General features: G+C 38.7%; 1 protein-coding gene across 1 annotated transcript in view; it reads left to right on the top strand.

Annotated features, from left to right (window-relative positions):
- LOC139121476 (sodium-dependent multivitamin transporter-like) overlaps window positions 1-11250 on the top strand; it is an 82498-nt gene that overhangs the window by 58915 nt on the left and 12333 nt on the right. Inside the window, exons 5-7 of the mRNA XM_070686377.1 lie at window positions 9341-9408; window positions 9774-9928; window positions 10570-10707. Of these exons, the coding sequence (XP_070542478.1) occupies window positions 9341-9408; window positions 9774-9928; window positions 10570-10707 (361 nt within the window). The remainder of the gene's footprint in view (window positions 1-9340; window positions 9409-9773; window positions 9929-10569; window positions 10708-11250) is intronic.

Below are 11250 nucleotides of genomic sequence, written 5' to 3'. Positions count from 1 at the left end.
GAAATTTGACATGTAACATCTTAAGTGTGATCTCTTTCAAGTTTGCGAAAGGCGTTTTGATCGGTCACGTGGTCTGGCCGCCATATTGGATTTTTGCGAAAATCATGATTTAATCTTTAAAAATCTTCTTCTCCAGAACCAACACACCGATTCGACTGAAATTTCACATGTTACATCTTAAGTGTGATATCTTTCAAGTTTGCGAAAGGCGTTTTAATCGGTCACGTGACCTGGCGGCCATATTGGATTTTGCTAAAATCATGATTTAATCTTTAAAAATCTTCTTCTCCAGAACCAATACGCCACTTCGACTGAAATTTGACATGTAACATCTTAAGTGTGATCTCTTTCAAGTTTGCAAAAGGCGTTTTTTGATCGGTCATGTGGTTTGGCCACCATATTGGATTTTAGGAAAATCATGATTTAATCTTTAAAAATTTTCTTCTCCCTAACCAACGCACCGATTGAGCTGAAATTTTATGTGTAACATCTTAAGTGTGATCTCTTTCAAGTTTGCGAAAGGTGTTTGGATCGGTCACGTAGTTTGGCCGCCATATTGGATTTTGCGAAAATCGTGATTTAATCTTTAAAATCTTCTTCTCCAGAATCAACATACCGATTCGACTGAAATTTGACATCTAACATCTTAAGTGTGATCTCTTTCAAGTTTGCGAAAGGCATCTTGATCGGTCACGTGGTTTGGCCGCCATATTGGATTTTAGGAAAATCATGATTTACTCTTTAAAAATTTCCTTCTCCACAACCAACCCACCGATTGAGCTGAAATTTTATGTATAACATCTTAAGTGTGATCTCTTTCAAGTTTGCGAAAGGCATCTTGATCGGTCACGTGGAATGGCCGCCATATTGGATTTTGCGAAAATCGTGATTTAATCTTTAAAAATCTTCTTCTCCAGAACCAACACACCGATTCAACTGAAATTTCACATGTAACATCTTATGTGTGATCTCTTTCAAGTTTGCGAAAGGCATCTTGATCGGTCACGTGGTTTGGCCGCCATATTGGATTTTAGGAAAATCATGATTTAATCTATAAAAATTTTCTTCTCCACAACAAACACACTGATTGAGCTGAAATTTTATGTGTAACATCTTAAGTGTGATCTCTTTCAAGTTTGCAAAAGTGAAAGGCGTTTGGATCGGTCACGTGGTTTGGCTGCCATATTGGATTTTCCGTAAATATTAAATTCCAAGTGAAACGTACAGTAACTATTAGATGATGTTCAAAATCCTACTTTTTAAAGCTCGAATTTTGCACATAATATCATTAGTGCAAGATTTTTCAACCTTGTTAACCGCTTGGGCCCCGCCAACGCTGCTTGCAGCTTTAATTATTATTATTATTGTTATTAAGTTACATAGTTTTCACTCGAAATGTTTATTAGCAAATGACAATAATGTCCTTTATTTTCCATTTTAGACTAAAATACGTTAAAAAGAACGATTTTTAATCCTCGAACTGCACGTTGATGTATTAAATCACTGTTATGTCGTTCATAGATTTCTCATGCCTAATTTTCTGACGACAGGATTTCCAGTGTAAAACATATGCAAATTGAACATTTCGAAATCCCAAAGTTGTCAAGTTGAAAAGAGTCGCTAAACTTTGAGTCAGATGATGATTGTGTGCCCGCGACGTCTTAAACGAGTTACCAAGGAACCCTATGGAGTGGGTGACGTTCAATTTATGAGGCATGTAATCATTACTAGTATAGGTCATTACCAAATTTCGTCTGTTCCTTTGTCGTATTAATATAAGCATCAGCTTTACTGCGTCAGACAGGAGACGAAGTCGAGTGTCTGATGCTGCACAAATGACACGAATGCTGATACTTTGCAGGGAACAGTCGATATTGGATAATATATTACAGTTTTGTCAATGCAATATCAGTGGTTTTTGTGACGTCATACCTCCTGATTATCACTGACAATATATCCTATTATCCAGCATTGTGGCCCCACAGCGAGCATACAATACAATACAAGGGTTTTGTTTGTAAACGAATAGAGGACTGGGCATTGAAAAGGGGGAAATTATGGGGTAAACCATGTAACACAGATTTAGGGCCGATCATGCCGGACGATGCTCACTGGCTTCAAACTCAGTTTAAATTTCGTTTTTTATTCGTTTTCTATGCCTACTCATTCACTGGCATTGCCAAAACTATAAAATAAGGACATAATATACGAGGCGATGCCTTATACATTATGGAGTACAATGTTTGCTTGAGTCCATTATTGGCCGGGAGGGAGTTGTTGTTGTTGTTGTTGTTGTTGTTTCTTTATTCCTCCTCAACACATGAGAAGAGTTACATCAACACATTAAATTACAGAGGTAGTAAGGGAAAGAAGTTACTCAAAAAAACCCACTAAATTATATAAGTAAGCTTCTTACAGAAGGCAATACACGATACTAAGTTCAGTTCTCAAGGCACATTTGCACAAAGTTCCAGCACAATTTCTTGAAGAGTTGCTTGTTCACCAGACTCCTGGTAGTGAATCATGTAAATACTATCTCCTAAAATATTTCCAATGAAGTCCAGGTCATTTAGTTGAAAGTGTTGCAGAAACAGTAATGCTCATTTTGTCGAAAAGACAGTTCCAAAAGAGTCTCTTGCTATTGTTGTATGACAACAGGAAGTTAACAGATGAGTCAAAACATCATCAACTGTATTTTGACACTTAAAACAGACTTCATTTCTAGGAAAAGTGAGAAGTTTCATAATACTGTAAACAATTTCTCGGCGTTCAGGAAAATTGCGTAAATATGTGTACAAGTGAAATGGAGCTAACTTAGTGTGCAATCGAGAGTAAACCAGCATATCATCTCTACTTTCCAATCTTTGTCTCCAGCAATTATTTTCATTCTCATGGATGGCATCATTCACAATTGTCTTCCAGATAGGTTTGGCGGGAAATAGCCAGTAGCGCAAAATTCATCAAGAAAGCATGTCAGATTGTATTTTGAAATGATCTTAACAGTATCAGCAATAAATCCTAAAGATTTCTCTGTAGAAGACAGTTTGAATTCAAAAAGACGATGTAAAAAAATACATTTTCTTGTTGAAAAAATATTACAGTTGCAAAGATTTCCAAAAATAACAGTTTACATTTGTCAATATAGGCTTCAATTGAAATAAGACCTAAAGCACTTAAAGCGAAGTCAGTGGCAGTTCTGATGGGGAAACCCTGTATGATTTTAGCAGCATAACGCTGGCTTTTCTCAAGCATAACTAGTTCATTTTTTGTGAGAGACCAAAGCTCACATCCATGAAAAGCAGCTGGAAGGCACCACGTTTCCAGACTTCACAGCTAAGAATTGGATTTAGACCATGCGGTCCAATACCCACACTGCGAAGCGAATTTATCAATCTCCTGGCTTTTTTGCAGGCAGATAATGTGCGATCTATCGAAGACAGTGTATTGGTAATTTGCATGCCAACAATGGTGATAGAGTCAACTTCTGTGACAGGAGAATTATGTAACAAAAGATTGCGTTGGTGGTGGCGTTCTCGCTTTGTTTCTCCGAAAACTAAAAGTTTACTCTTTGATGCGGAAAGTTGCAGTCTCCAATTTGAACAATAAGCACAAACTATATCAGATAATTTCTGGCACGTAGCGCGAGTTGGCGCTAAAATTGAAATATCATCCGCTAAGGAGGGCGAGCCTACAAACGAGGAGCCAATGAAACAACCCACATTACTGTTTTCCAGTTCTTTGAAAGATCATTTACATAAAGTAGGAATAAAGAAGTGGAGAGAACACTTCCCTGACGCACACCTTGGAAAATAGGGTATTTGTGTGAAACATACATTCCCAAGGCAATTTGACATTCTTGGCCATAGAACATGGTTCGCAGAATCCTCCAAACTTTTGAGTTAAGACCACCAGAATACAATTTATGAAAAAGTCCGTTCCACCATACTGAATCGAATGCTTTATGAACATCTAAACTACACAGAAAAACTTTGCTGCGTCTTTCCACATGGTAGTAAATTGTTTCTAGTATGCAGAAAGCTGTCGTGATATTGCTTTGACCTGGTTGATATCCGGCTTGTAAAGGATGCGGAATTTGTTTTTCTGCAAGCCAGGGCTGTAAACGCTGTGAAATGCAAAGTTCAAAAAGTTTCTGCAGTGAAGAAAGCAAAGAAATGCCTCTATAATTTGAAGCATCGAAACGATTTTTGTCACCACCCTTGAAAATTGGAACAAGGAAAGCAGTTTTGAACGAAAAGGGAACATATTCAACGGTGATGATTGAATTAAACAGGTGTACAAAGAATTTACGAGTGAAGGCCCTCCGAAGATAATATGCTCATACGTTAAATTATCCGGGCCACCTGCCTTACCACGTTTTAGTTTCCCTATAGCACGCGTGATTTCATCAGCTGACAAGGGTTTACAAAAAATGGTGTCAGTATTACGTTGGCTGTCGTTCACCAATTTACAATTTCGTTATCGATCTGGTATTTAAAACGAGCTGAGAATACTTCATCTTCAGACGGTTCGTAAAGTTGCTTGAAGTGGTGTGCGAAAGCATTTACAACACAGTCGGGATCAGAGATTTTCACGCCATTAACTTTCAGAACTGGGAAAGCGTCAGATTTGTTTTTTCTGCGAAGATTGATGCTACGCCAAAAGAGAGACTGATCAAGTTCTAAACAGTTTTCAATAAAGTCATACTTTTCCCTTTCAGCTTGGCGTTGTCGTTTTCTTAATTCTCTCCTAAATTGGCGTTTAGAATCCTTGTACTTGCGAAAGGATTCATGTTGTAGGCCACGAGGTCTCCCTGCTTGAATCCACTTATTTCTAAGCTCCCAAGCCCGTTTGTGAAATTGTTTGATATCCTTCCAATAGGGCTTTAAATAAGGTTTAAAACGAGAAGCTGGAATACATTGCTGTGCAGTATCGCGCATAACATTGACCAGTTTATCTGTGAAGCGATCAATGTCGGGGGGACAAGAAAGCATCTCTCCGTTAGCGACGTTAAGGGCAAGCCGATCTAAATTTTCAGAAAGCGACTTGGTATATGAATCTTTAATACGGTCAGGGTCGAGTTTCGACCATGCCAGACGTGTTTTATGCGAAATAATGGGCTGACTGTGCGAAATTTGCAGAGTTAAGTTGCATAGAATAGGAAAGTGGTCTGAAAGGTTTAAGGCAGAGTCATCGAGAACTCGGCATGACTTTATCCCTTCTGCAAGATTTGACGGTACAAGTATAGAGTCTATTGTGGACGTATTCTGTCCACTGAACGACCAAAATGTTTCTATCGGACCTGTGCAAACATTCAGTAAATTTGTTGGCAGAAGATCGCATGAAGTAACAAACTGTTGAAGAGCTTTATCTCGTGTTGAAGTTGGAAGCCCAGGGCGACGAGGCCCGAATAAATTTGCATTAAAATCGCCAAGAAAAATGACGTCACCATCAGGCGAGTACGTTGAATAGAGGTCATCTAGAAAGGTAATGTAATCTGCATAATCATCAACTGCATAATTAACAGGTGGTAAGTAAACCGCGAAAATAAAAGCACATTTAGTAGGCGCGTAATCAATTTTGAGGCCAATAACTCGGTCATCACCCAGATCTAAAAAATCAACACATGAAAGTAAGGTTTTTCTTACGAGGAAGGCAACTCCCCCTTGTCCCCGAAGAGAAACATATTTACGTTGTCTTCCAACGCTCTATCAACAACACCAAATGAAGTGAAGTTGAGGTCAATAGAATTTAGAAAATTAATTGAATGCGGAAACAACCAATGCTCACTTATAGCTAAAATATCAATGTTGTGAAGCATTGTAATCAAGTATGGAACAGTAGACATCACCCCACAAACATTCCAACAACCAACCCGCAACGTATTACATTCAGAATTAGAATGCATTAAAAATGAAAAACAGAGTATAGAAAACGCAAAGGTAAGATATCTAGTCATCTGTGCTTTGAATGTTAGTTGTTGTCCTGCTTGTGTATTTTGATTTCGTCTCAAACTCGAATGTTCTGAAAATTTTTGTTCTCCCAACCACCTTCTGCAAAATACATTGCGGGGCCAAAAGTCTGTGGTAAGGAGAGCATCTACATACTTTAAACGTACATTAATTTTAGCCGCCACGGCTCCTACACGTTTGCTAGCAATAATTCTTACCATCGTAAATTCGATATTGTGTTTCTTTAAATGATTCTCAATTTGCTCACGGGAGGTGCCGGCTTTGATGCCGCCAACGTACATTCTCTGTGTTCGAGGTCTTTGAGAAACACCTTCAAAACCAAAGTCAGTGTCACTATGAGAGTTAGCAATTGCTGAGTGAGATGGATAATTACCAGATTGCAATTTCTCTGGGATCGGCTCCCGCGTCAACTGCGCTGTATCAGGTGCGGGCTGCAAATTTTCAGATAAATCAGATGTCACGTTAGCGGCTGAAGTCGGTATCTCGGATGGAGTTGTAACCTGTCGTGTTACAACACTTGACATGCTTGACTGTTCTCCAGTCTTTTGTGGCAACGTGGTATTTTGTTCACAAATACCTGAAATAGACTTTGGGTCTTCTGAAAATATCGAGGTTTGATGCGTTTCCCGTTCTCTTGTATTAATTCGAGGCACCGTATTAGTAGAAACTGTTCATCCTGGACAAGCACACTGTCATCTTCATTATCGTAGTTTTTATCTGGCAACTCATAATCCTTACCATGCTCGCAGGTCAAAGCGACGTCACGATAGGATGGCTTGGGAAATGGCGCTGTATGATTGGTATTTTGCGCGGTGAATACATGTTGACCAGAAGGGCGTTTATTCATTTTCTTTTCGAGGATATTCAGCTTTGACAACAGTTGACCATTCCTGTCGGATTGGTTCTCCAAATCAGACAGTATCCCCTTTACTTGCTGATTCAAGAGTTTTAACTGAGATTTCGAATTGGCTTCAAAAGCCACAGTTTCACTTCGAACTGCATCTACAGTTTTCATCAACGTTGAGACTGTTGATTTCGTGTTCTCCAAATCTGCAATAGTTTTAGAGGATGACTTTTTAAGAATTTCTATTTCTTTGCGCAGACTACTCACGTCAGATTCATGTTCCTGTTTCATGGCAAGAATATCAGCCATTATGGATGCCACGTTGTCTTTCACAGACATGTCCGTGTGGTTCACGATGGTATTTTGAAGTTCAACATCCTCTTCATTTTCGTCGCGTGCAGAATATAGGAGATTCATAGTTTGACTGTTAGAGAAGTATCCTTGCTTCAACAGCGGTGTAATAATTGAAGGATTTTCTTCGTCAAGAAACCTGCAAAGTTCATAGCAGTCTTCCAACAGCTTTTCACCAACTGATGCTTTCGCGTTTCTACGATTGATTCTGCGCGCCAAAACGCCATCTGGACAGACAGGTATTTGCTTTGCTAGCTTGAAAAGTTCATTACGTAATCGATGGATTTCATTAATGTCATCATTTGTTTCTGAACGTATTTCAGCAATCCAGTTATCTCTTGGCAATTTATCAAATTTTTCAAGTGAGATTTTCGTATACGGTGTCTCATGCGTGTCTTGATTCGATGCCATAAGATGTTCGTCGTCTCGATCTTCGTCTGACAAAGTATCAGAATCTCCACTCACCGCAATATGCCCAGCCTTGTCAGTCATTGTGATGCAAATGAATGCAGTTACCGTTCATGAAGCTTGGGTCTGGAACTTTGTCGAAAATGTTCAAAAAACCTCTTCGAGCTGACATGAAATCTCCGTAAAGAGGAGATGGTCTGTACCTCTGACACTTCACGGTGCCTTCAGCAAAAAAGGGTAGACTGCAGAAGTATTACTGGCAGGTAGGGAGAAAAAAACCATGGAGCGAATAGAACACGCTTGCACGACGTTCACGTGCGATTTTCTGACGACAGGATTTCCAGTGTAAAATATATGTAAATTGAACATTTTGAAATTCCCAAAGTTGTCAAGTTGAAAAGAGTCGCTAAACTTTGAGTCAGATGATGATTGTGTGCCCGCGACGTCTTAAACGAGTTACCAAGGAACCCTATGGAGTGGGTGACGTTCAATTTATGAGGCATGTAATCATTACTAGTATAGGTCATTACCAAATTTCGTCTGTTCCTTTGTCGTATTAATATAAGCATCAGCTTTACTGCGTCAGACAGGAGACGAAGTCGAGTGTCTGATGCTGCACAAATGACACGAATGCTGATACTTTGCAGGGAACAGTCGATATTGGATAATATATTACAGTTTTGTCAATGCAATATCAGTGATTTTTGTGACGTCTTACCTCCTGATTATCACTGACAATATATCCTATTATCCGGCATTGTGGCCCCACAGCGAGCATACAATACAATACAAGGGTTTTGTTTGTAAACGAATAGAGGACTGGGCATTGAAAAGGGGGAAATTATGGGGTAAACCATGTAACACAGATATAGGGCCGATCATGCCGGACGATGCTCACTGGCTTCAAACTCAGTTTAAATTTCGTTTTTTATTCGTTTTCTATGCCTACAAATTCACTGGCATTGCCAAAACTATAAAATAAGGACATAATATACGAGGCGATGCCTAGTACATTATGGAGTACAATGTTTGCTTGAGTCCATTATGGGCCGGGAGGGAGTACATTACTGCTTAAACAATCGTTACCAATCCAGACTGTGCTTCAAAACTCTCCTAATTTCAATTGTGCCCGATCGTCGTATGCAACAGAGAGAGGTGGACATTTCATTTATTCGCATTGAAAGTTCCCATGTCAACAGGTATCGTGCACAACGTTACTGTTAGGCCAAGCCAAGCGCTTACTGCCTGTTCTAAAGTAGACAGATGTGGTTGCTGGAGCTTTTCCAAATTGACAAATGCAATGCACAACTAAATAACCATGGAATAACGCTACGAGATTCGGCTTAATATTCCCGTATGTTGCTAGCCAAAAAATATAATTTTTGCTCAACGGTCTTAATTTTTTTATTTTAAAATCGCATCTTATGTGTAGAGTGGCAGCCGTCTCAGTTGTTTGTTTACTTTGTTTACAGTAGCAAATACAGTTCAGGAACACTCCAAAACCGATTACGTTGATCGTGCATATCTCGACGTTTTCTGTGAAATATCACGGCTGATATTTTAAAGTAAACGTTACCCGGATGGGGCGATATGGGCATTTTTATATGATTGTTGGGCATATTTTGTGTGCATTCTAAGGTGAACGGCGCACTCCATATTAAAGCAGATACTCTGATAAGCGGCCTGTTTTGAAACATTAGATTATTACTTAATATATATTTTGAAGAAATCTTACTGATATGTTGTCTGTCAAATACATTATTTTCAGTCCAAGGTATTGAAATGTGGAACACGTTGGTCTTTGTGGGTGCAATTGCTACCTTCTATACAACACTGGTAAGTAACGACATCCATTTACACAAATTTTCTTTTTGACGTCAACCGTTAGCAAATCCATGCAATATTTGACAGTTCCGATTAGCACTGTCATGGTGAATGTGATGACGTTGCCATCTCTTTGCAGAACATTATTATCAATTAAAAAATCGATTAGTTTGTTGTCCGTCAAACCAGTACGAAATTTTGGGTTTGAAGAGCATTGTGTTGCCTGACCTAGGATGATGGGGGTTGCCTTATTTTCAAAATCGTTATACAAGGACTCGACATAGCTCACCTATTTCACCCTTGTACTCATGATTGTTAATTAGCATTGGTCTGTTTAACACTTAATATTGAATATATATCAATCTAATTTTTAACAGGGTGGAATGAAGGCAGTCATTTGGGCGGACGTATTTCAGTTCATTGTCATATTCGGATCAATTGTGGCGGTGGCGGTCCTAGGAACCAATGAAGTCGGGGGAATCGAGCACGTATGGAATGCCAACAAAGTCGACGACAGGTTGAAATTCTTTGAGTAAGAGGCTTCATGATGTAAAATATATTGACTTCAGATTTTTGAGTTTTTTCAATTTGATAGTCAATGACCAAATGTCACTTTCTATAGGTGGTGGATCATACTAGTCTATAAATATTCAGAAGGATAGAGGCAATTAAATAGTAAAGGAAGATCCATTTATTTTAAATTTAGATTGTATATTGTCTTCATTTAGCTTCACCTATCTCCATGGTTGATCCAAAAGGTATTCCAAAAACAATGCGTTAATGATAATTGCATAGCAAGTCCTTACAATATTTTGGTTCATTTCTTTTTAAAGCTGTGAGCATCATATCATTTTTTGCAACAGTTATTTCATTCTTAGTCAAATGACGTCTTCAGACATTTCAGGAAAACAGCTTAGCTTATTTCATTTCTTATCACGTTTGAAGAGTTCTTTAAAAACGTCCTAGCTGTCTGAAAATACAGATACAGCAAGTGTCTATCCGACAAAGCTTGCAATGGCAAACAGAAAACAATTCTTGGGACTGGTGTTAGTCTCGAGTGCAAAATTACGATTTTCGTACTTGAACAGTTTGCAAAAACTCTTATTCCCATTTTCAACAATACATGGCCCACATTCATTACCGATAATATTACAACGGATTTCTTTATACCAGTTTTACTGTAGACCCTTCATCACGTCTATCGTTCTTCGGACTATTTCTGGGTGCTGGAATCGGCAGCCTGGGTACTGCTCTATCTCAGTCTACTGTACAACGGTACCTGTCGGCAAAATCACTGGGTCATGCAAGAGGGTAAACAAATAATGTTTTTCGTTGGCGATACCATAAACACTCATATGTCTCTTTCCACGTCGATTGCATGTTAACGGTCTTGTGAATGCAAATACCTCATTATTGGTATAAGCTTATGTTTTATGCAATGCGGACAAGGACTGCGATCCGTAGACGTAGGTTAACAATATACATGGGGTATTTATCTTAGACTGCATAAAGTCCCCATGCTTTCTTTGTCAATACAATAGATGAGACATTCCCAATGTCATTGGTAAGGGCTGTATTATTATATATGAATTATCTGAATTATGAACGTCCGTACAAGAAAAGACAGTGAGTAAAATAAGTAAAACGACGAAAAACGGGATTAACGGCTGTCGACTGTTTATGTCAGGTGCATTATTAATTCAGTTATCCAATTGAACGCTTTCCTGCAAATGTGTAAAAATATTGAATGTTTGGGTTTTTAGTTTTGTGTCGACGACGATACAAATATAAATTCAACTGGTCAGACACATCTTTTGCATTTGACAATGGCCAATACATTTATTATGTAACTGC

Source organism: Ptychodera flava, chromosome 21 (assembly GCF_041260155.1).
Source record: "Ptychodera flava strain L36383 chromosome 21, AS_Pfla_20210202, whole genome shotgun sequence".
Lineage (NCBI taxonomy): Eukaryota > Metazoa > Hemichordata > Enteropneusta > Ptychoderidae > Ptychodera > Ptychodera flava.
This window is presented reverse-complemented; position numbering and strand designations above follow the sequence as displayed.